The 26,970-nt window shown below is 36.0% G+C and overlaps 1 protein-coding gene across 6 annotated transcripts in view; it reads right to left on the reverse strand.

Annotated features, from left to right (window-relative positions):
- The window catches only part of LOC105228427 (equilibrative nucleoside transporter 1), a 159,873-nt gene that overhangs the window by 76,936 nt on the left and 55,967 nt on the right, over positions 1–26,970 (reverse strand). For all 6 annotated transcript variants that reach the window (XM_049450098.1, XM_049450102.1, XM_049450100.1 and 3 more), the window contains one exon: positions 11,507–11,675. In XM_049450098.1, coding sequence (XP_049306055.1) covers positions 11,507–11,675 — 169 coding nt within the window. The remainder of the gene's footprint in view (positions 1–11,506; positions 11,676–26,970) is intronic.

A 26,970-nucleotide genomic window follows, 5' to 3' on the forward strand; every position in this document is an offset into this window, starting at 1 on the left:
TTTCAATACCACGCTACTTCTGTCCATTCGCTATCTGTTCCGTAGGTTGGATTGAAATGCATCGGAACATTACATCCGACAAGTGCAATGCAGGCACGTACCTACCACATATCAAACACCTACAATTTATATGCAGCGGACTCTAGATCGAAAAGATAGTCGACTTTATCATGAATGAAGGCATATCGGTCCAAGAAGATAAGCTAAACAGCCGCTCACATCTTGTGGGTCGTGCCGAATTCAATGGCATATCATCACCGTGATAATAGTGGCGGCTTACCCTGTATTCAGCACGAAACCAAAAAATAGCGTCTAATCGATGGCGACATCGACCGCACGAATTCTAAACTATCCGGTCAGGCGACATAGAGCATGAAATATTAAATAAATACACCCCGCAGATACATTTTTCTCAACATGATATCACTCGAACATCGCGACTTAAACGCGTATCATGATCTTTGAAATTCCTGCCTGTCAAACGATCGTAGGGTAAGGAGTTAGTTCAACATTGACGATTCGACTTTCTGATGAATGACGACTCAACCCCGTCCAGCTGATTACTCATCCTAGATGCAGCAAGATGCAGCTTTAGAAGATACAGAGAAGTTAGAACATTGTATTCCGGAATATCACAAACGTCTGCTGATGTTCCCGTTGAACCCCTCTATAGTTGAGTCCATATGTTTTCGGCTTAAGAACATAATGTACTCCTATTTAAACAGTTTCTGCTGCTGCGAAGGTACCGACAGGTAATAAATACCATAGTGGAGCAGGGAGTGACTGAGAACAGTTTGACCTTATTGCAAATCTGAGATACCTATCGCTAAAGAGATGCAGCTAAGGTCTGACTTTATAATGCGGTGTTTATCGCTCCTCAATAGCATTTAATTCAGATATGATATGGGGTTAAAAAAAATGGTTGGATTAAGGCGACAAAGAACAGCATGGCTGGTGCCCTTTAAATAGCCGAATCCCGAGCGGGGCTTACGGATACCTGAAAGCTTCTGCAGTAAGATGGCGGCAGCTATGTGCATGTGAATCTGCTTTTCCGTAAATACTAATGTGTTCGAAACGTCACTGTTAAGCACATGAACAAAGTAAAATGCTCAGTAATACAAATAATAAAAAAATTGACGCTTGTAGACATTGATAAGCTTTCTTAATCAATACTCTAGTAATTTATGCATTAAACACGATAAATTCTTTATTCTATGGGAATAGATGACAAAGAGATTCGTTGCATAAGAAATCTTTATTGGCAACAAACTGCCCATGTAAGCATCAATGGTGATATAATCGAAGAAATATCTATTTCACGAGCTGTAAGACAAGGATGCATTCTGTCACCTTTGTTATTTAACATTTATTCGGAAGTAATATTTCAAGAATCGGTAACCAATATTGATGAAGGTGTGAAAGTGAATGGTATTTTCATAAATAATATACGCTATGCAGATGACACAACACTTACAGCCGATAGCTTGATTGGATTACAAGAACTTGTAAACCGACTTAACTTAAGTAGTGACGAATATGGCCTACGCATTAACATTAACAAGACGAAGTATATGATTATTAGTACGAAAAACATATACAATGACCCACACCTCATGATTAATAATAGTCTCATCGAAAGAGTCAAAAATTTCAAGTACCTTGGTTGTCAGATCAATGAAAGTTGGGTTTGTTTAAAAGAAATATAATGTCGAATCGAAATTGCGCGAACAACTTTTCTCAAATACAAGAACATATTATGTAGCCATGACCTCAACATCACAACCAAAATACGTTTTTCAAAATGCTGTTTGGTCAGTGCTTCTCTATACGATGGAAACGTGGGCTCTAAAAATCACAGATACGAACAAGCTAGAGTCCTTCGAGCTATGGCTTATTAGAAGAATCCTAAAAATTCCATGGATAGTTAGAGCTACAAACAGTGAAGTTTTGAGAAGAGTGAACCGCAATAGAGAGTTGTTAAAGACTATAAAACAAAGAAAAGCAGCCTACCTAGGACATATTATGAGGCACTCTAAGTATGAGCTTCTACAAATAATTATCCAAGGAAAAATTGAAGGAAAGCGGGGTAATTCAAAATCTGTTTTTTTTTTATTGCTTTTTTTATATACAATAGATATATTTAACATGTAAACATCACATTATTATATTATTATTAAGTTTATTAATATTGTACATATTATTAAATGTTATATGATCACCAATATTCGAATACGAATTGGCAAATAAAGAAGAAGAAAAAAGTTGCATTATGGAAAATAATGGACTTATGATGGCAAGAGTTTAATATATTTTCGTATATATTCGAATGATGTTTGTTATTATATTATTAATGAAATTGAATGAATTATTTATAATTAAACTGTAATTGCAACTGCAGATAAACCTACTTCTAGCTCCAGAAGGGCAACAGCACCAGAAGCAACGGTAGTTAAGCCTTGAAATCAGAATCTGTCTACAAAGTAGAAAGTAAATTAGATGTCAAAAGTGAGGTTACTGCCAGTATATCTGGCGAAAAGTGAGCAAAACATTAACAATTGCCGCTTCTTGAAATATTTCTGCACCATTGTAAAATAGCTTCATGAGCTCTAATACGAGTTTAAGTTATTAATTTTAGGACATCCATAATGCTTTTGTAATAAATGACTGCAGTCACCAAGACACTAGAGAGTATGTTGGAAGATGGTTGTAAGCAGGAACCGGTTAGTTCCGAGTTACAGGCTATACAACGATGACCAAGTATCACTGCAGCTGATAAAAGAGCTGGTAGAAAACAGTAAACAGCGCTTAAAGATCTAGACATCTTCGATTCTCTTGTGGAATTTATTGAACACATGGTTATAAGTAATTTTATTATTTCAACACTGGGAGCTTCGACGTGTACAGATCTGTTCAAAGTGGTAAACTTCAAGGAGACGTGTTAACCCCTCTTCACTGGTACAAACCTGTCAATAGGAGAGAAGGCAATATACTTGGGTTTAATTTCAGTGTGAGAGTCCCAGTAGTTTCACAATGGGCCTCCGAAAGGCATAGGTGGGTCGTCAGTCATCCACGTAACCTACTTACCTACCTGGAGTTGCCGCGTGAAATCAGTGTGACCTTATCGCTGTTTCCCTCTGGAAACTGTAGCAGTTTAAGAGTCTACTTATCCGAAATAGACCCCAACATAGTAAACGTATGTCTTGCGCGCAAAGAGTTCCCTTGATAGTAATCTCCTCTTTGCATTTCACACTATATCCACTAAACTAACACTCCCCTTCCTTTGGTCCAACCAAGTCGAAACAGACTGTTTCATTAGCCTACCGCTAAGCGATTTCGATGAAAGTTGATTATACACTTTCCCTTAAACAAGGTTTAGATACTCACTAAATCAATAACCACAACAAAACAAAAAAATGAATACTAAGAATTAAATCTGAATAATTCAGTTCAAAAATGTCATGATAGCATCGGAAGTAATACAATTAACTTAAGCATGATCCATGTTTGAAAATTCATGACCAATTTGTGTGCCCACAGGTGCGATTGAATACTTTACATGAACGAAGTTTTTAAACTGGCTGTCTGTAATTTTAAAAAGTAGGCAGCATTTAGCCGTCATGTAAAGTCTTTACCGCGATTGTTTAAGGACATTGTTGTAGCTTATAACTACATAGGTGCCTTTTCATATGGGTGATTTGTATCATAGTCTAAAACCCGGTATAAAGAAATAGCTGCTATTTATTAGACGAATATTTAATAATAACAATATAACCATATTTTTTCATATAAAAAGTGTTCCAAAATTAACGCAAGATTGGAATCATCAATATCAACCAAATTCGACATAACATAACTCGGTTATCATGTCGCGATATCGAGCATCAGAACAGGCACTGTTTGACCAGCCTCACTTTTTGACTTTGTCATTTGAACGACTTGCTTCAATTTTTCTTTATTTGGGGATTATAAAATAAAATTTTATATAAATGTTAATTCAAATATTTTTAATGCATTATTTGCAACCCTGATTGGCAGTTAGTGCGTTATACCGGACAATTTCTATCATGTGGATTTTCAACAGTATTGCTTCGGTGGGTCAGATATTTTCAATTGTATATGTATTATGTTGGTATGCATTTGGTATCATTTCACTTTTAAACAATGGATATTGCCCTTTATTTCCATTTTGATAATATTTACTACAGTTCTGACCGACATTCTTCTAGAGCTAAGGAAGTCTTCATTAGAGTCTACTTATTATTGTTATTTTTTTAATATTCACGTTTTTTTTATAATATATATTTTTCTTAAAAATAGCAATAACTAAATTTGCTGACAAAAACACTAATGCTGACGAAAACACTAATGCTAATGGAAATCTGGACCCATGAGGGCGAAGAGCTTTATTTTGAAATGCTTCCTTAACTTTAAAATTGAAATCAGCTGAGCATTGCTTTACAAGGTGAGTTATAAAGTAAACATGAATTTTTGAAACTAGCGCTCCCTGGTGGCGCCATCTATATGTCAAATGGTGCGTTAGAATCTGCCATCTTCATCGATTGTCCAGTGAGAACTTCATGACATTTAATTATCGCATTATGACTGAACATTTGGATTTACGAAAGGTGTGTGCATAGTTTGTTCCGCACAAATTGACTGACGATCAAAAATTGCTCAGAATACAACATTCGAAGGACCTCACTAAAGAGTTCAAAAAGGACAAAAATTTCCATTACAATATTGTGACTGGGGACGAAACGTGGTGTTTCCAATATGATCCCGAAACGAAACGAGAGTGAGGGAAGACAATGCAGATTTGTTTTGATTCCAAAGAATTTGTTCCACCCAGCCAAAACGTTAATGAGGTATTCTACCTTGGAGTTTTGAAGCATTTGGTGCTCCGTATTTGACATGTCCGGTCCGAATATCGCAAAGATGAAAGTTAGCGTTTGTTGCACGATAATGCGCCGTCTCATCGATCAATGTTTGTGATCGATTATTTGACCAAAATTCACATTTTAACCATTAACCACTGCCCCTATTCACCTGATATGGCACCGAGCGACTTCTTCCTTTTCGAAAAAAATCATTTGCCCATGAAAGGAAAGCGTTATGCAGACGTAGAGGCCATTCAAAAGGCTTGCACCGGCACTCTTTCGACATGCTTTTGGACCGTGCAAGAAGCTGTATTGAAGCAAAAGGAGACTATTTTGAATAAAATAAATGGATTTTTCTGGAAAAACAATTTTTTTCTGTTTTTTTTAAGTCTTGTTTACTTTGGAACAAACCTTGTATATATGAGTAGCTAGTTCTTCAAAGTGAGGTGTGATCTTGACTTTAGGAGCTGCGCAAACCGTAACCTGAGCTGGGGTTTCCCCATTTTCACGTGGTATTTCCATGCACGTCTCTCATCAATTCTAATCCCAGGAATTTTATATATACAGTGGCGAGCAAATGTGGATACATGTTTGTCACTTTTGCACTCTTTTATCTATAAAAACTTTAATATTTATTCAAATGCTCTCAAACTTTGGAATTTTAGTCTTCATTCTATTTTTGTTAGATCAGCTTATTTAAAAATAACAACAATAATAGCAACAACAAAATTTTAGGAAAAGCTTAGCTTAACTGCATTTATCCAGTTATGCTCGTGTTTTTTATTTTTCCTCTTTGAAGGTGATTTAATTAGTTGAAAGGTAATTTTAGTGCTTATAAACGCGTTTTTACATAGTATAGATCGACGCTAGTGAAAATGAAGAAAATATCATCAGATATAGAAAACCGTTTAGTTGTTATGACTGGAAGTGGTAATTCATCATGAGCCATTGCTAAAGAATTGAACATTTGCCACCGTACAGTCCTTTTAGCGCAAAAAAGACGAAATATCAAGCCTGCGCCGAACACTGGTAGCCCTAAAAAATTGCTGACAGAGGGCGACGAACGTGCTATGGAGCGGCTTATGCGATAGAAAGAATTTAATACGCCTAAGAAAGCTGCGCTGGAGTCATATGTAGAAGTTCACGCAAGTGAGGAAAGTTCTCTGATCGCCATTCACTTGGGAGTGGCCAGAAACGATTCTTTTACATATGACTCAAGCAGCTCACGACTTCCGGTCTTTGACCAAGTATCCTCTGGGTAGCCTAAGAACATCCGTTTGAAGGCGAGCTAACGTGAGAAGGCGAAATATCCCCTACATAGGGTTGTGCGCTGGGTTTGGGACCCGCCACGTAAAAAAACAACCCCAGCGAATAGCAACAACCAGCCTCGGATGAGAGACCCCCCTTTTGATGACGACCATGGAAAACGAAATAAGGACTACGAATTGAGGGCATGCACCTGGAATGTCCGGTCCCTTAATTGGGAAGGTGCCGCTGCCCAGCTGGTTGATGTCGTCGTGAAAATAAAGGCTGACATCACCGCCGTCCAAGAAATGCGATGGACGGGACAAGGACAAAGACGAGTAGGTCCTTGTGGCATTTACTACAGTGGCCATATAAAGGAGCGCAAGTTTGGTGTTGGATTCGTGGTGGGAGAGAGACTCCGTCGCCGAGTACTATCATTCACTCCGGTGAATGAACGTCTAGCCACAATCCGCATCAAAGCGAGGTTCTTCAACATATCGCTGATTTGCGCCCACGCCCCGACGGAAGAGAAGGACGATGTGACCAAAGATGACTTTTATGAGCGCTTGGAGCTCGCTTATGAGAGCTGCCCCCGCCACGATGTCAAAATCGTGCTTGGCGACTTCGACGCCAGGGTGGGCAAGGAAGGTATCTTTGGCACTACGGTCGGTAAATTCAGCCTCCACGAGGAAACATCCCCAAATGGGTTGAGGCTGATCGACTTCGCCGGGGCCCGAAATATGGTTATCTGTAGTACTAGATTCCAGCATAAGAAGATTCATCAAGCTACCTGGCTGTCTCCGGATCGAAAAACTACCAACCAGATCGATCATGTTGTGATAGACGGAAGACACGTCTCCAGTGTTTTAGATGTGCGTGCGCTCCGAGGTCCTAACATCGACTCGGACCACTATCTTGTTGCAGCTAAGATTCGCACCCGCCTCTGTGCAGCAAAAAACGCACGCCAACAAACAGCAGTCACAACAGACAGCCGGCAGGACGGAGACCCGAAACACACCGCCAAGATCGTTAATGGACAAAATACAAAATTTTTGTTGTAAAGAAATTAAAAGAAGTTTTTAATTGAATTGGCTTTTTGTTTTTGTTCACGAAAAATTTGTAATTTTTTAAGAAATAAATGAAGAAGTAAACCCTGAAAATTTGAAAGCATTCCATTGAAAATTAACGGTTTTATTAATAAAAGAATGCAAAAGTGACAAACATGTATTTGCATCTGCTCGCCAAATTTAGGATGTTTTTTTTTAACTATTAACATTTTTCAGTCCCATCATGAAATTTCCTTGGAAATACCCTAAAAAAATTTCCCAAGCAATGTAAAAACTTTCTATTGAAAATACACGAAAATCGTGGTTTTTTATGTTTAAATTTCTATAGTTCAGAGACATTTTTTTTGTATATATCTCGTAAGAGACAAGAGCTATGGAAATTTTGAATTAACTCTGTATGGAATTTTCATAGCTTTTTTATTACATACCATCTATGAAAATACTATAAAGCCTTACTTAAGAAGCCGAATATCTCGAGAAGTCTTAGTGGTAGCGAATTTGCCTTACTTAAGAAGCCGAATATCTCGAGAAGTCTTAGTGGTAGCGAATTTGACCTCGGATCTTTTTTGTAGCAAATAAAATTTCCTACAAGTTTGTCATGTACATTTTTTCCATAGCTCTTGTCATTTACGAGATATACTATACTCGTGGAAAAAGGCGCTTGGCAGTACATGAGTGAGTTACGACTTTGTCCCACGGAGCACTATAGTAGCGTATTCAATTCCGAGGAATATGTGTCTAAAGTCAAAGCGATGCTATAAAATGCTTCTGAGCTATAGAAATTTAAAGATAAAAAATCACAATTGTCGTGTATTTTCAGTGGAAAATTTTTACATACCTTGGTCCAGTCCTTAATGTTAGTATTAAGGTCTCAAATTTTCAGGGAATTTTGTTAGGGTATTTCCAAGGAAATTTCATGATGGGATTGAAAAAAAAGAATAGTTAAAAAAACACCCTAATATATGTATATACAAAAAATTTACAACTTCCATAAAACTTTTATCTTTTCATGCTTTTTATTGTGGTTTGTGTGGCATTATGTGAAAATTCTTAGAGTCCACAATGGCATAAAGTTTAGACACAATAGCGATAGAACTACAGTCACGCAAATATATTGAAAGAGATATGTATCTTGACTGTGAAACGTCCGGGTTGAAATTGTTTGGAATTTTCCCATCTTTTTATTGGTCTTTATATGTTGGCGTAGAAGTTAATACCAATCAGAATAGATTTTTTATTGAATACTCTCTCACTTTAAAATGTAAAATTTTGAAGTCCAAGAAGTTGTCATATTTTAGTTAGATATACATAGTTACTTACTGTAAATACCATCATAAAGCATAGTAAAATCATAAATTTTTATACTAGTTTAAAAAATTTGTTGCTGGATTGCAAACTAAAATAAATTTACGCAAATACAACTCTGAACGCTATGTTTTCGGATCGTTATAACTTCTAATTTTATGAGACTATGTGAACCCCTAAATATATTTTGGATACATATACAGACATTTATCGTCGAACGAAGTTGCACATATTTCATGTCCAAAGAGAGCCGTTGACAGTTGATGTCTGAAGTAATCGCGTTGAAGGAGAATAACTTTGTTCACACATAAATTAAAATAGATTCATAAATCCATTAAATCATTTGAATTTCTATCGTCACACCACTCATTACAATAATTTACTATTTCTCTTTATCCTTTAATGATAATGCATATGAAAACAAGGTGTTGAAGTGCTTAACCGCAGAAACAAAAATAACATTTATAATAAACTAGCTGACCCCGCAGCCGTTGTCCTGCGTGAAATTATGTAGTTTGCAATTAAAAGAAAGTCAAATTTATCATTTAATTTTTTTTTCAATATAACGCAGCTTTATAAACAACATTTTTCGGTTTCTGTTCCGGTGTACAGAAAAGATGGTTTTCCAACTCGTTAGCACGCTACATAAGCAATTCCAAAATTATGCCTTACACTATGCGACTATCTTTAGGTCCTGTTGACTGTCATCTCAAATTCAATTTTCACTGGAAACGGAATATGTTTGAACTGAAATGGCAAATCGTTAGAACTCAAAGGAATTCGTAGGATCAAGCATTCTGTCCCTTTGTATTCGATAGGTGCGTCACAATCAGTCGGGTTCTATTATACACTTTCGGCGCATGAAGATTGCGAAACGTAATAACGACGGATCCTACTTTGAGACGCAAGTGATGCGGTGGCATACCAAGCCTGTCCAAAGAATTTAGGAATAACACTGGATAATTCACGGCGTCGTCTTCATAGTCAAGACGATCGATCGATTTGTATGAGCGCAAGTCTCCCGGAATTTGACTTTGAATCTTCCAGTTGAAGTCAACAACATCGGTATTTTTGGCAGCTAACATTGCATGTGCACTTAAGGAATCGTAGTTACGATAATTTGGCCAATGTCCGAAAATTTTTGATGAGTTAATCTTTCGTGAATTGATAAAGGGAAGATGGAATTGATATCGAACCACCGGAAGTATCAACCGAAATTGTACCATTTCCAATTTTTAGCGAAGACGATGTAAAATGTCTTTGACAATGTCGATGTTTATATCGAAAAGTACGCGAACTTCATTTTCATTCCAGTGATTAACGTGTTCCAGCATTTGTAATTGCTGGCTTATTTCTCCAAAACTTGCACACATCGAACCATTCACAGTAAGCAATGACTCAAATAAAGTTGAACCGCGCACATTAATCAATAGCAACCGAAGGTAGAAACAATCGTCATTTTTTGGGTGGATTGTGTAAATTCGTCCTAAAGCATTCGTTGATAAGACACCTGGATGTCAATCTACTGGTTGGCCTTGCTTTCTGCATAACTGCATGAAATACAGTCTTTGGCCATTCTCCAAATTAACTGCGAGACGCACAACAGTCGGAAAACGTTCATGAATTGCAAAATTAAATATCCTACAAAGCGCTTTATTGCAGTTCACGTATCGACCGTATCGTTGAAGACCAATAACCGCCATGTTGCTTCTTTTGGTGACGTACTTACAAACGTATTTTATCGATTACACCAAACTGCAACAGTGGCGCATATGGTACGATCCATGTGTTGTCAACTTCGATACTCACGCCTCTAAAGTGAATGCTAAATGTTCTGCCATTGTCGTCTGTTGAGCGACGCCGATAGAGTGGATATCCATCATTTCTAGTTAGTGTTTCCGAAAGAAAAGTACGTGGATACTGTTTCGTGCATTTATTGACAGACATACAAACCGAAAAAGGATTGTAGTGTCCGCAAGGTCCATGAACCATATTGGTTTTCATAACTTCGTATAATACTGGATCTTTCTTTGTATCAGGAATTGCCGCATTATTGAATGATTTCATCAATTTGATCTGGTGTAACCACCTTCCACCATCCAAAGAAGAATGTGTGCGTGCGGCAAACCTCTCTTTTGCCACTCAAGAGAGTACATCTAGCATCTAACAGCACCATATATGCGTTGCTTCAAGATAATGTCCATCGAAGCTGTTGCTTGGAAAGTCTTGCTGTGACATCGTGACAATCGTTTTCTGATTGATCGCGACCCATAATATCGCACGTATGTCATCGCATCCAGGGAGTACTCGTTCATATGCCTTGGTCTGCTAATGTATGTTGATGCCAAAAAGATCGCCGACCGATATTAGTGCGACCTCTTCATGGCATCGTGACAAATTTCAAGCTGTAATTGATCACTTTGTGTGAAAAACACATAACATTTTCACTGAATAATTTTCAAAAATTTTTGAAGCAAACGCCAAATTTGAAAGATTTAAATAATTGAAAAACAAAACAAAAAAATTTAATAAAAACATTTGTATGGAAAAAATTTACTTTTTGGAATTGATCACTTTTCCGACTTTTCCTCATGAAAGACATTCAGGTTTTTTATTTCTAAACCTTTCCCGATCCACAACGAACAACCTCTTAAAATTTCAGTAATATTGATTCAGCCGTTCTCTTAGTGTTACTAACGAACAAACATTCATTCGTTTCTATGAGAAAAAGAAAAAGGCTGTTTTCAGGGGTTTTCCGGCAATTATTCGAATTTTTTCTCCGCAGAAACCATCCCTGAACCTCAACGATCATTTTAAAAAAAGAACTATCAAATTAGGTTCAGTCGTATGAAAGTTATGAGCGTACATACATTTAGAAAACTGTAATTAAAGATAGGAGTTCCTTCTCTTACTTACATTTGACAAATACAAAATTCTACATCTCTAATGATAAATTTATATTTACTACTAAATTCAATACTATTTTTTATAATTTCATATTAAAAACATTACCTGAGTGTACGGAAGGAAATATCGATAATGTGACGAAGAATGTGAAAAACACATTGTATAGTTGCAAAGAAGTCTTTTTAAAAATTAACCAATATGGTACAACGTACACCTTAGTATCATCTGATTCCTCCTCCGGTTTTCTAGAAAGTTGATTATAACGGTAAAATTTCTGAAAATAATATAGAAATTATAAATATTATGAACGAAAAGAAACATAAATTAATTTCAATACCTTGTAACAAACCTAGTTAAAATAAGTAAGGAAGGGTATAACCAAACATTTCGTACTCTTGCAACTTGCAAGGATTAAAGCCGGGGTAAAACCTTCATTTACATAAGCCTTTGTAGTTACATGTGGTCTAGAGCATATTTTATTATTTCCGAGCAAGCACACTCTCTTAAATTGATTAAGATAACTCACATATTACCCGAAATATGCGGTATAAAGTCAGCCAGAACTTGGAAAATCGTTATATTAGGTACGAGGTGTGTTCAAAAAGTATCGCGAAATTTGTGTTTTTTCAAAAATTATTTATTTATTCATGAATATCTATTTTGTCCCCTTCAAAGTAATCCTCATGAGATATTATACACTTGTGCCAACGGTTTTCCAATCTTCGAAGCACTTCAAAAATCATTTTTTTATCTTCTTCAGTTCTTCCTTCGATGCCGTCTCTATCTCGTCAAGAGAAGCGTAACGTCGTCCTTTCATGGGCCTCTTCAGTTAAGGGAACAAGAAAAAGTCACAGGGGGCCAGATCTGGGGAATACGGTGGCTGCGGCATCATTAGTGTGTTGTTTTTGGCCAAAAAGTCCCCCACAAGCAACGATGTGTGAGGGGCGTTATCGTGGTGCAAAAGCCAATTTTTGTACTTCCACAAATCCGGGCATTTCTGGCGGATTGCTTCGCCCAAATTGCGCATAACTTGCAGGTAATATTCGTTATTGACCGTTCTTCCTTGTGGCAAGAACTCATGATGCACCACACCCCTGCAATCGAAGAAAACTGTCAGTTACGATTCGCGATACTTTTCGAACACACCTCGTATATGTAGACTAACTACCAGGAAAGAACTATTTTCAAATTTCAATTATATATTTCACACATTGACTGATATTTTCGGTTAAAAGTCAACTGTACTATAGGCAGTAGAGTCCACATATTCGGCACGTAGGGGCTTGAACAGTTTTGGTCATTAGATGACGTACTTCAAGAGTTTTGTACAAAGTTTTATCACGCTAATTAATAAATTGCTTTTTAATTTGTATATTTGAAAGCCAAGGAATCAAATGAAATTTAAAATTGTGTTATATGGAAAGTAGGCATGTTTGTATCTCGACTTAGATCATTTTGAAACAGGAACTTAGGAATGTCAAGATAATATAATGACCCAAATATGGTCGATATCGGTCGAGCAAGTACTGAGATATGGATTATCACCGAAGTGTGGGCGGGGACTTTGACTCCGATAAAGTTACTTTTATCATCCTGGGTGTAAAATTTAATGCCTTTGGCGTGTTTAATTATTGATGTATCGCGCTTTTAGTAATTTAACGGTACCTTTATAAGGAGAGTGGAGGTACCCATGCTACTGGGATTCATGTGCCAAATTACATTTTTATATCTTAATTTAGTTCTTAGTTATGACATTTATTCGGTTTTCGTTTAATGGCGTTTTGTGGCCGTGGTCCGATTAGGTCATCAACGAACTCGTTCTCACTTTTTTTTACCACGAAAAACTTGTGCCAAGTTTCATCCAGATATCTTAATTTTTACTCAAGTTACAGCTTGCACTGTCGGACGGACAGACAGACAGACAGTTACTTGGATTTCAACTCGTCTCAAGATTTATATATATAGCCGTATATTAAGGTGATACAAACAACATAAATAATAACACCCAAATAAAACTTGCGATTTTGTAGCCAATGATAAGACGTTGACTCCAAGTTGTAACATATTAAGGAATAAAGAACACGATGAAGAGTTCCTAAGTGTAAACTAATCTAAAGTGCGAGCTAAAAATAAGTGAGGACTGGATTGAAACAACGCAATACCAGAAACATAGTGTTTGTAAAATGAAGCGCTTTAACCCGTTGTATCCGGCGCATTTTATCAATTTTTCTATACATTGTACATTGTGTGCACAAGATTGTCAAGTTGTTCATAAAACGGCTCTTTTCTAATTGTTTTGTTTTAGAAAGAACTATAAAAAAATTAATTTTATTTATGTTGAAAACGCCTAAAACAAATATACGTTTCCCCAATCTATTTTATTTCCACGATCCACTTCACCAGATAAATGAATTTGCCTGTGAACTACCGGTGGTTCACGCCGGCCGATAAGCGCAGTGCCTGGGTAGAACGTGTTAACCATAAAGTTAAAATAAAAATGCAACCATTAGACACTGAAGCAACAAGTATTTGACGACAGAAGGATAGAATAACCCCAAACAGAAGTTTTCCCAGTGGAAGTAGTGGAGCAACTGACCAGAAGAGTGCAGCAACTGAAGCAGTAGAGAAATACGTACTTACAGCTACAACAACAAATAAAGAAACAACCAAACAGCAGCAGTCATCGGAAGAAATCAGTAGACGTCGTGAAGAGACCTTTCGAAACATCAGACATCTGCCTACGTTTACGGGAACAGGAGCAATTACCGTCAATTTATTTTTCAAAAGGGTAGAATATTTATTGTCAACAATATAGGACGAGCAGACAAGAAAGAAAACTATTTGTGCTTTATTTTATACCAACACATTGTCAATAGGAAAATGCAGAGATAAACATTCCACAGACGACAATTGAAATCAACATTATACAACAATGTACTAAAATAGTTGTGTAGATTTAAGTAATACCAATAAGTTGTTGGTCGATATAATGGAAGAAATTACCAATGGACACTCTTATATAAAATTTATGACGAACAGACAAAATTCTAACACTGATGGCAAGAATAATTGTGACATGACGGAAGGACAGACAGGATTATTCAGTATCAGCAGCATCAATGGAAGATGTCACTTAATGTATAAGTATCAAAGGGTAAATTAAAATATTGACGAAACGTGAGGGAAAAAACATTAAAAAAATGGGTTAAATTTCAGTTTTTTTCGACATATTGGCTATAAGGACACAAAAAACATTGATTTTGGGGTTTACAGTCATCTAAGAACTTAAAGACGGACTTATTTTGAGAATATGAAGAAAAGTGCACATTAAAGAGAACTAAAATATAATAAAATATAAGAGATTTAATTAAGTAGGTATTCTAGTGTAACAATTTTAAAATGTCTAAAAAAATTTTCTTACATATTTTCACAGTTTAGATATTCGCGCTCTAAGAGGATCTTTCAAAATTCAACTTTTTTTAAAGTTATAGTTGTTTTAGTTTCATTGGAACTTGACCAGTTTAGTGTCCACTTAAAACATTTTTCTTGAAACTGCCTTTTACAAAACGATAACGATTTCTCAGGTTCTACTGGACCGATTTCCCTGAAATTGTAAGATCGTCTTTTTTATAGACTTGTCTACATATGTCCGGAACTAACCATATCCTTAAATTAAATTTTTTGCTATTTTAAAATCCGGATCATGATTTTAAGCTATTAAAGCCAGACTAGAAGTCCCTACGGGCATGATATCATAATTTACCTTTTAAACGAACTTAGATTAAGCTGTCAAAGAGGAACTAAACACATCGTTTACATTTCCCAGCAGAGAAGAAAAAAAAAGCGATTTTTTGAAATTTCAATACGTTGATTTTGTATTAAAATTAAGGCGTCCTGATGAAACTTGGTACACGTGTTTCTTTGGTGAACGAATTCGAACCAATACTACATCTATAAAATACCGTTAAGCGGAAGCCAAATCACAAATTAATATATGAAACTGTAATTTCGTACAAGGAAGCGCTGTGGATTAAAAATATGTAAGTGAACATGCCTCCGTCCTTTGCTAGGTTTAATCTGCATATCAACCAAACTTGCTTAGAAAATATTCGTCTAGCATCTCTTTACATGAAAATAGGTTATTAAAATTCAGAAAAAATCGTATCCTTATAATGTGTGCCATTGGGTCAAAAATAGATCAAATCGGATTAATTAATCTCTTAGAGCCCATTTATCAAATATAAATTTTTCAAACTTCCGGTTGACTTTACACTTGACATATGAGATACCATACATAAATTAAGAAAGACATCCTCTCCGATACAAGTATGTTCTTGCGCCCTCAATGTCTTTTTCAAAGCCGTATTAGTTTTGCGGGGATAACAAATTCAAACATTGCGGCATAAAGGCAGCTCCTTTCCTGCTGTCAAAAGCAGCTTTAAAATCGACGAAGAGGTGGTGTGTGTCGATCCTCTGCTCATGGGTCTTTTTCAAGATTTGGCGTATGGTGAATATTTGATAGCTTATTAATTTTCCAGGCCTAAAGCAACACTGATAAAGTCCAATTAGTTTCACGGTAATAGAGTAGTGCATACTATATATGCTTTCGTCCCACCATATTCTACAAAACAGCTGATGCATGCTCCTTATCAGTTCTTCGCCGCCGTGTTTGAATCCATCGGCCCCCGCTGCTTTGTTGTTCTTCAGGTAATTGCTATTCGAACTTCTTTATGGTCGGGCAATGGAACGTCTGCTCCATCGTCATCGATTTTGAAATCGGGTTCGCCTTCTCCTGGCGTTGTACGTTCACTGCCATTCAGCAGGCTGGAGAAGTGTTCCCTCCATAATTTAAGTATGCTCTGGGCATCGGCCGCTAGATCACCTTTGGGGGTTCCACAATAGTATGCTCCGGTTTTGAAACCTTCTGTTAGCCGCCGCATTTTTTCGTAGAATTTTCGAACCGAAATGCCGTCCCACATTTCCCTTATACCGAGTTGCTGATGAGTGCTCTCAGAGAGCAGGATTGCACATCGAGTCGAAAATCGTTCGGCTGTCTGTTGTGATTGCAGCTTCTCGCCGTCAGACCTTTCATGTGTTTGTTGAAGTACATTTTTTGCTGAAGAGAGGCAGGTGCATATCTTCGCTGCAACTTCGAGCCCCGACGAAGCCGATCAGCCTCAATCTATTTGGGGATGTTTCATCGCAGGCTGAATTTACCGACCGTAGTGCCAAACATACCTTCTTTACCCACCGTGGGCGTAAAGCAGCGGTATGTAGAATAAATTCCCTTTTATGCGGATTGTGTCTAGATGTTCATCAACCGGGTTGAATGACACAATTCGGGGACGGAGTCTCTCTTCCATCATGAATCCGAATTTGCGCTTCTTTATATGACCACTGTAGTAAATGTCACAAGATGTCACTTCTTGGACGGCGGAGATGTCAGCTTTTATTTTCTCAAGGACATCAACCAGCTGGGCAGCGGCACCTTCCCAATTAAAGGACCGGACATTCCAAGTCCTAAGGAGGAATGATTCACTTCTCACTTTAGCTCGCTTCAAACGGATTTTCTTTGTCTACCTAGAGGATATTTGGTCTAAAAAATTCGCTTCTGGCCATTTCCAAGTGAATAACAATCAGAGAACTATCCTCACTTGCGTAAATTTCTACATATGACTCCATTCCATACGTACATAACTCGATGTCTATCTCGATTAGGTTTAGAGTATAAAAAAAAGTTATGTGAACAAACCTATTACACTCTTTAGTACAATGATCCAATAGTATAAAAATAAATATCTTGTGGTCAAAATTCTTCTGTCGTACATCCAAAAAAATATATCGGAACAGAGCTTTAGAAGGAACCAGATAACGAATACGTTTACCTTTTTGTCTTAACTTTTTTTTATTCTATATTTTATTGTCTGATTAAAATTGAACATATTGTGGACACACATTACTTCATCCCTGTACAAGGTGCGTTCCAAAGTAAACCGGAATTTTTTAATCTTATGGTGCGTTAGAATCTGCTATCCTTATCGATTGTCCAGTGAGAATTTGATGATATTTCATTAATTGGAAGTGAAGTTATTGCGTTTTAAGTGTCACATTTGTGTTATTGGTTCGAAAATGAGCTTCGAACAAAGAGCCAACATTAAATTTTGTTTTAAAATTGATAAAACTTTTACCGAAACGTTTTAATTGATGAAACAAGTTTATGGCGATGATTGCCCATCCCGTAGCAGAGTACACGAGTGGATTCAACCTTTTGTAAACTGTACGTGAATTCATCAAAAATCAGCCGAAATCATCATTGAAATTCACGTAAATGGAATTGAATACCTCCAAAACATCGATTTATCGCATTTTGAGCGAACATTTGGACTTACGAAAGGTGTTTGGTGCGCGGTGCTCGATGTGTTCGGAAAAATGAACTTGCCAATGAAAGGAAGGCGTTATGCAGACGTAGGGGCCATTCAAAACGTTTGCACCGGCATACTGGCGGCCATACCGGCCAAAGAGCTAAAACACTCGTTCGGCATGATTTTGAACCGTGCAAGAAGCTGTATTGAAGCAGAAGGCCTCCTTCCATTTTGAATAAAATAAATTAATTTTGCCGAAAAACCCATTTGTTTTTGTTTTTGTTTAATCCTCTTTACCTTGGAACTTGTACTTAAATATAAAATAGTTCGTATACTTGGAATGTAAAACGTAGTTTAATTTAAAAAGTAAATGTTAAAATTTTATTGCACAATTATTTCCATTAATCTAAATTGTAAAAATGTACTCGGAAATTGTAAATAAAGTGCAAAATATTTAATTATTCATCAATATTTATTTTGTCGCCTTCAAATAATTCCCACTAGATGTAATACACTTACTGTGAATCAAATAAATTTACATACACCTAATTTTATTAATCTACGATACGTATTTCAAAATGACTATAGTTATTTTTTGTTTTTTGTATCTACTTCAAAAGATGTATATTTAATATTACATATGACATATCAAATAATAATAATAAAAAGAAATTAAAACGTAAAATCTGCTTAGATCATATCAAAAAATTGTAGATACACTAGTGATTATTTATATATACATATATAATAAATAAAATAATTTTAGAGGTTTTTATTATTTTTTATTATGTTGCAATTATTGCCTCCAGTTTTCTACGCATGTTCCCACTCAATTTCTATTATTATTTCCGGATATCAAAACCACTTAACCGGTAAGGTAGCCTTTAAGCTCTCTTTTGATGAAATTCGATGTTTTTGTTTACGATTTTCCAATAAGTTCCAGTTATGTGGAATAACATTAATGTCTGGTGATTGCGGCGCACATGGAGTTATGTTCCATTGTATAACAATCCTATACGTACAAAATGCGGTGTGTGTTTTGGGTCGTTACCATGTTAGAAATTGATTTTGCAACTATTAAGCACACTTCGACGTCAATTATTTGTTAAAATGTACAGATACATGTACTTATCCATTTTTGAAATGTGCACAAAAAATCCCCAAACAGTAAGGAATGTGTTGAATAGTGCTGGTTTTCATAGACGAATCTCACGTCGTAAGCCATAAATAAGTAAGGTTAATAAGAACAAGAGTTCCTAAACAACATTTAAACAAACCGTATTCGAGAGGAATCAAAATTTAATATGTTTGGTTCAGAGTGGACACGAAAAGTGTGGAGAAAGATCAATGAAGAGCTTCAAGGAAAACATTTATTGCCAATATTAAAACATGTTGAGGGGAATGTAAAGGTTTGGGGGTGTATAGCTGCTTCTGGAGTTGGTCACTTGAAATTTATTAGAGAAAAAAGGATAATGTATTGTATGTCAAGCTCATAGACCCATGTCTCATCGGCAATTAAGACGACTTCCAAGAGCCATATTTTTCACTTTTTTTAATATTTGCATCAGTTGAAGAGATGGAAGGTCGTCCAGAACTAGGCTTGTCTTTAGCGATCTCTCGACCGTTTTTGAAGGCTTTGTACGACTCGTAGACTTGTGTTTCTGATAAAACTGAATCACATTGCAACGATTTCGTCCTTGAAATTTGGTTAGAAATACAAAATTAGAAACAAATTCATTGTTCCATAATTTTATCTACGTATTGTAAAAACCTTACTACTGAGATGTACCGACTTAAGCAACTACTGAAAACAAACTGATTGAAACTGAATAGTTGTTTGGTAGCATGTTTATGTTCATATTAACTTGCTACATATGTATGTAAAACGATTTGTTTTTAAATTATATTTGGTATATATTTTGATGTGAACTTTGAGCTTGCAAAAGGTAACTTTATTTGATTTGTAGGGTAGTTATATTGATCATTGATCTAACCTTTACTTTAATTTGTCCTTGATTTTATAACTTACTCTGGTATGGCCCGAATGTGTGCTCTTTTGAGAAAATACCCAGAGTTAGAGCTGTAAAGTCGGAAGGATCTTACGAAAGTAAAGTGAGCGGCGACTGATTTGAGAACGGCTTCAATCATATTAATAATGTACCCAAATATTTATAATTAATTTGAAATCATCAATAAGAAGTGCGCTTATATAGATGTGTTAAGAGTGACCTTTTTTCTCTGAGTCTCGAAATTTCCTTTATTGCGAAATTAGGATTTTGTTTAAAATCTGATCAACTCGACTCCTTCTTTGACCTGTCTACTTAGTATCCAACCAAAAATTGTGTTTTGAACTGAAAGTGTTTGAAATTTTTTCAACATCATTGAGTATTATTTGCGATAAAAAAAACGCAGCTTATAAAATATCCATTTGAGATGGGGTGTTGCAGTTGGGATCTGCTAGCTTTATCTGTATGATAGCTCGGAAGCATAATTATTGGTTGCGGTAAAGCTATAACTTTTACATTAATGTTTTTATCCGCTTATGGGAAATTGGGTAATGTGCAGATTTTATTTGAGTTTCTAACCATCCTTGCTTATTTTGTTGACAGTTGTAGCTTATTTTGTTCCCTAGACGCTATAAAAATTGTTTTCATCGTCAATTTTGAATTCTTTAAACTTCTCGCAAGTTATAATTTTATGCTCCCTTGTGCGTAGTGTATCTACGATTGTTTTGAAGCTTCTGTTTAAATTGTTGTTTCTATTGACTTAGGGTCTATGGAAGTTTCTATTGAGGTCGTTTTGACAGTTTTTATTTTCAATAATTATTGTGTACCCCCTTTTATTGATTTTGTACAGGATAGCTAGAAAAATTTTCATTCGTTGTCACGTTGGGAATATCTTTCGTCGCGAAAGAAATTGCTAACATAAAAGTAACGATTTTTCTGATAATGCTGATGTGCATATATTTACCAGATAGAATTCGATACAGTAGACTGAGGTTTCATAAATTCTTCCCTTTTTTATTCTTAATTTTAGACAAGTTTATAAGTGTCACTACTTATTTATCGACCAATATTCTTTCATTTCCGAATCTTGCTTTTAGAGCTTACGAAATCAAATTGAAATTGTTGTCAATAAGTGCGAACTCTTTGACTATTACGCCTGCTTGATCATTCCTTTTGTTTCAGAGGTGATACCACTTTTGCGCTTTTAAAAATTGAGGACGGTTGATGTACTATATACCTTCATGAAATGGCCTGCGTCATATGCGGGCACCTCAAGGCGGATGCCTGAACTTGCCTTCTGTGTGTATATTTGGAGCAGCTCTACTCTCGGATGTGGAGTATGTGCAATTTCTTTTATTATCTTTAATTGATCGGAGATCATAGCTTTTGCTTCTTCGTACTGATCTAAGAAGTTTTCGTATATTGCGTAAGCCGATGATTTAAAATTGTGTGGTAGTTCTGAATCGTCAGCATCTAATATGGCATCATGAGCAGCTTGGAGAGGAGTCTAAGTTTTTTGTAAGATTTTGGCCTTTTATTTCTATATTCTAATTGAATCGGTGAGCCGGAAAATCTAGTGCCGATCTCAATAAACTGCCACTTTGTGAAATGAATTTAGCAACCTATTTTAAGCGTGTAGGTCGTGCAGGTGTATTTTAATTGTTATCAACTTTCATAATTTTCTTGCATATAAAGATATTTGCCAAAACAAATTAAATTTTCCTCAGTGCAAACTGATTATGTATATGAAGCGGTAAAGTATAATAAACTGTATATCTTATTTTAAGTAAATAAGAGTTTTTTTATTTATATTATAGTTTGAAAACTTATTTATTTTTATTTATTTAAATTTTTAATATTATTATGCTTTTTTGATTTAAAACGCATTCTTAATTAATTTTTATTTATTTGTTTTTATGTCCTTATGTAGGTATGTCGTTACACCCTAATAATTAGACTTGTATAGACGTGTTCTTGTGCAATTGAGAGCACAATCAATGTGTGTTCTTATATATACATATGTGCATAATGTTTTTGTGCAATATTGCTTGTCTTTCTTTGGGAAGGAACAAGGGGTATTGCGGGATTTCTGCCAATGTGGTCTTTGAATATAAATAGTTATGTATAGGAATGTATGTACAATTGTAGATGTACTAATAATATTTGGTAATAAAAACGTCTTTTCGTATTTCTAATCAAATCCAATTTCCGCTCGAGAAATTGTTCTAATAGTGCCATTCGGAATGGCTCGAAACAACATAAATATTTGTGTAAATATTGATGAGTTTCTAAGCACGTACGTACGTATGTGCCAATAGATAAGCACTTTAAGGCTTTCGCGGCACTTACCTTGGATGGGAAGAAAAAAATTAATATGCAACGGAAAAGCGAATGTGCGGAGGAACTTTGGCGATGCTTTCGAGTTCGTATCAGTCAAGCGAAAGAGGCTGGTGCCTTGTCCGTCCATCCCTTTTGTTCCATTGTTTTGGTATGTTGAAATCGTGATGTTGTAGTATTTGTGAGCGTGTGATGTGGAATGTAATGATGATGTGGTGTGTAATTAAGGTATGGTGGTGAATGACGATGTGGTATATGTAATGTGTGTGGTGTGGGAGTGTAATATTGTGAGGGGGGTCGGTGACTCATTTAGCCAATTTGGATGTCGAACTTAGTGGGAAGCACACACTTGTGCATTAAGTACTATGTGTAAATGAAAAATGCGATTAATCTCGGATACATTGATACTTTATTTTTATAACAAAGTTGGTAGTGTTACAATTAAATGGTATATAAACGATACGTTGTGTCAATTTTAGTTCAATTTGGAGCTGGACTGTGATCTACACAACCGAATTAGCTGTCCATTCGATTATGTATATATTGCTACGCGCGGTATGGGTGTGGAGAAACAAAAGATACTCTAAGCGATTATGTTGAGCGTAAAAAACGGAGTTGTAAATCCAACCATTCCTTTTTTGTCTGGTTCAATGAGTGGTGATCATCTTTTTTGTTGCTTAGTAGTGTGAGGTGTCGTCGGGTGATGACATCTTGCTGAGTGTGGTGAGGTTCTCAGGTGTGGAGTGTTGTGCTAGGGTGCGCCAGTTTTTCCCGAATAGAGTTAGGGAAGAGGGAAGCTTAGGCTCATTTATACATTCCAAGCCCCTAGGCGAATGTTTTGCCTGGTATTACATGTATGTATATGCGATTGCATGTATATCGGCATTATCGGATATTTGGTGATATTTACCCCTTTGTGTAAAAACCGGCTTTTCGTTTAAAACATATTTGATATGCATTTTAATATGTGTGTAAGTGCTTAAGCTAAGCAACTTTATTTTGTGTGTTTGTTTGATTTTACTGACGACTTATTGTATTTGCAGTTTTTTCTTTTATCAGTTTATTATGAGGGTTTTCTTATTATTTGCCTTTTCTGTATTATTTGGGATTATTGCAATTATTTTTTGTTGTCTTTGAAAACATACCCCGAGGTTGGGGCTGTTAAATGAGTCGGATCTTGCGAGCGTACAGTAAATGGTCGTGAATTGCGATCGGTTCACACATATAAGAAACGCTTGGATAGATGCGATAAGAGCGACCTTTGCTTTTTGTAAGTCCAGGTGCGTCATAGTATCGCATTGGCCTTATGGTGATCCCTTAACGTTAATTTTGAGTTGTCCTATATTGTATTATAGGTGTCGATTTTTGCCTTTTTGTAGAATTTTGTTATACATATGTAATATTTAATGCACTCATTTAACATGTAGTAGTGCTCCACCGCTGTAGGATTTGTTCAGGATTGTTTTTTTTTTTTCATTATTGGCAAAAGCCATTCTGCGGGGTCCAAATTTTGTATGTGCTTTATACTAGTTTGTGGAGTGTTGGAAAACGGTGGCTTGAGTGACATTAAAAGTGTTGACTCTAAAGTGGTCTCGACGTGACAGTTGTACTTTTGTAATTTTCTCTTTCTTTTTCTAAAAACTGTCGTTTTATATTCTTTTACCTCTGAAATATTTAAAGCAGCTTTTTCATAGATTTCGAATTCATTTCTCGTATCAGCAACAACTTTGATAAAACCACGATAATCGTCGATTACGTCAGCAATGCTGCAATCAACTTTCTGAAATCTTTGACTAACGCAATCGTGAGAGTAAAAAATGCCAAAGTATCTGCATAAATGCTGTTTTAAGTCGCTCCAATTGAATTCGTAAACCTTTAGCTTCTTGTCTTGTAATTGCTTTTTCTTCCATTTTTTCTTCAATAATAATCAAAGGCTGGATAATTTCGTCGAAATGTTGATTAAGTACATGAACAGCTTCATAATGAGCTGACTATCTGGTAGCAGATAAAGGTTGTAACGCAATTCTTTTTCCAGTATGAAATTGTAAAACTTCCCAGCGCAAACTGGTCGATTTCATAGGCCAAAAATAAAAAAATAAAGTTTGAAATTTACCACTGTTTGTATCAAAGCTATTTCTTAAAACACCAGTAAAACGAGACAATACTCGTAGAAACACGCGGACTGTGGAGTGAAAATAGCTTAAAAATTATCTCTTATAATAAATTAAATTGCAATATAAAATCGTGTTTAATCCCCATAAACCGAAATGAGTATTGATAATAAAGGTATATGTTATATAACAAAGTTGTTTTATGTAATAATATGTTGTTTTATTATTTTAAAACAATTGCTTTATAAGTGCCCTTTTGAGAGGTATGTTTTTCTTTAAACATCGATTTAAGGTATACAAAAAGTTGTGATCCCTGTCTCACCCTCAAATGAATCAAGTCTGTTTATATTAGTTAATGTTTTCTAAGCCTATGCTATTGATTTCAGCTGCAACTTTTTGGAACTTTCTTTGTTATTCATGTTATTCTACCAGGCATGCGATTTTTTGTGTGTAATTTTTTATAATTTTTTGTATTTACGTGTATGTATATTCGTAAATATTTTATTGTTTTTTAAGTTTTTTTTTAATCATACATATATATACATATTTGAGCTTTGGTTTTCATTTTACCATTTTTTCACTTTTATCAAATCTTTGTTTTATACGTACTTTTAATTAGGCACATCATATCGGTGTAAACTTTCACGCCCATACATTATATTACATTTTTGAATTTTGGTGTTTAGAAAATGTGTGAAGAAATATCACCTATCACCGAAGCAAATTTAATAAAGCTTCAGTGTCTACTTATTAGAAGCTGTGTTAGCAAAAAAATTGATATTAACTTTTTACCGAGCTCTGATAGCATTTTAAAGGAAAAACAGTTATCCTGAGCAAATAAAGATCTCAGACTCTGATGTTGAAGTTAAGATAAAAAAAAATTATGACGCCACATTGCGTTTCAAATGTAGTTAATGGACAGAATGAGTCGTCGAGTTACCTATTATCAATAGGAATATGTGGCTTTGATGGCAATTCTGGGCAGTGCGAATATAAGCAGAAATTTGAAAATAATAATTTGGATGACAACAATTTTTTTGTCACGACATATGCCCCTGTGTAACTGATAATAAAGTCGCAAAATGCGGAAAAGCGCAAACATTTTTGGAAAAACAGCAGACCGTCGTCCACTCGCTATTGCTGTCCTGTTCGAATTCAATTTGCTCTAGATCCTGCAAAGTAATTAGCTTCATATTATTCCTGGTATTATTTTCCTTCAGTCATAACATCGCTCCAGATGTTATTCAATATGCACCAGTTTCAATTGGAGGGCTCTCAGAAGAATCTGCTGAGTCAAGCAATAAGGACGTTAAGATGTATCGATTCCATCATACATGAAAGCACTAACGGATCGCTACAAATCAGGACTTGCTAAACTGATTGCTTTTGAGCTTAGATCCTATCATCACCAGTCAAAGAAACTATCATGCAAAAGTAAATCAGTTTTATTAAAATGAGTTTTTTATTTAGTTGAATAATATTCAAAAAATTCCTTTTTTGTTTACCAACTTTTTCTAATTTAATATAATTAATTAAAATTTGTTACCGTCAGGGGGTATCGGAGTGTGAGACGGGAGAGGGAGATTTTAAAAAGCTTTGGGAAAAGTTTCACTTTTATATAGGTAGTGGAAGTATTTTTGGCCGCTGATTCCCTACAAGACTGACCACTGTGCGATCGGCCGAATATCGTGGAAAATGTGAGCCGAAAACCCATAAAAGTATTCAGCAAATTCAACCGACCACCCAGGAGAAAGCGTTTTGAGTCAACTGAAGACATTAAACTTGAATCTCTACGCGCATTGAAGTCTATTCCGGAAACTGAGTTTAGCAACTGTTTCGAGGATTATGAAAAAAGTTGACACAAGTAAATTAGGATCAAGGATGATTACTTTGAAGAGGACGACATAGAGTTTGAGGAATAAATTAAGAAATTTTGAATTATGAACAAAGTCATACTATTGTCACTAGTAGTATGCCACGTCGCCGTACATCTCTAACAGCTCATCCTTCCATCAACTGCGATGTTCGCTGTAGCTAATGCGCTAAGGACCACAAATCTTCCTAAGGCCGTATCATCCGATGATGTCATTGCCCATGCCTCCGCACCTAATAGCAGGTGCTGATGATGTAGGACTTGTAGAATTTGGTCTTTGTTTGTCTAGAGAGGACTTTACTTTCCATTGCCTATTTAGTCCGAAGTAGCACCTGTTGGCAAGAGTTATTCTGCATTGGATTTCGAGGCCGACATTGTTTTTGATGATAATACTGGTTCCGTTCGATTTCAAAGTTCTGACTGTAAACAGTGATGTGACGCCAAGATGCGAATGCGACGACCGTTTTTTTGATGAAAGAAGATATAGAAGATGGTACTTCACCAAGAGTAGATTAAAGAAATCACATGATAGGGGGTCGCCTTGTCTGAAACCTCGTTTGGTATCGAATGGCTCGAGAAAAGTCCTTCCCGATCCTGACGGATACCAAGTTGTAACACAGCGGCATAGAGGCGGTTCCTTTTCGTGCTGTTGAAGGTAGCATTAAAATCGACAAAGAGTTGGTGTGTGTCGATCCTCCTTTCACGGTTTCCAATCTTCGGACATGCTTTCATTCAACCATATTTTAAAAAGAAGCTGATGCATGCACTTAGTCAGTTCTTTGTCACCGTATTTGAATAGCTCGGCCGGTAATCCATCGGCTACTGCCGCTTTCTTCATCTTGAGATGTGTAAATGGACCTCATCTTAGTCAAGCAATGGA

The sequence above is a fragment of the Bactrocera dorsalis genome, chromosome 2 (assembly GCF_023373825.1).
Source record: "Bactrocera dorsalis isolate Fly_Bdor chromosome 2, ASM2337382v1, whole genome shotgun sequence".
Lineage (NCBI taxonomy): Eukaryota > Metazoa > Arthropoda > Insecta > Diptera > Tephritidae > Bactrocera > Bactrocera dorsalis.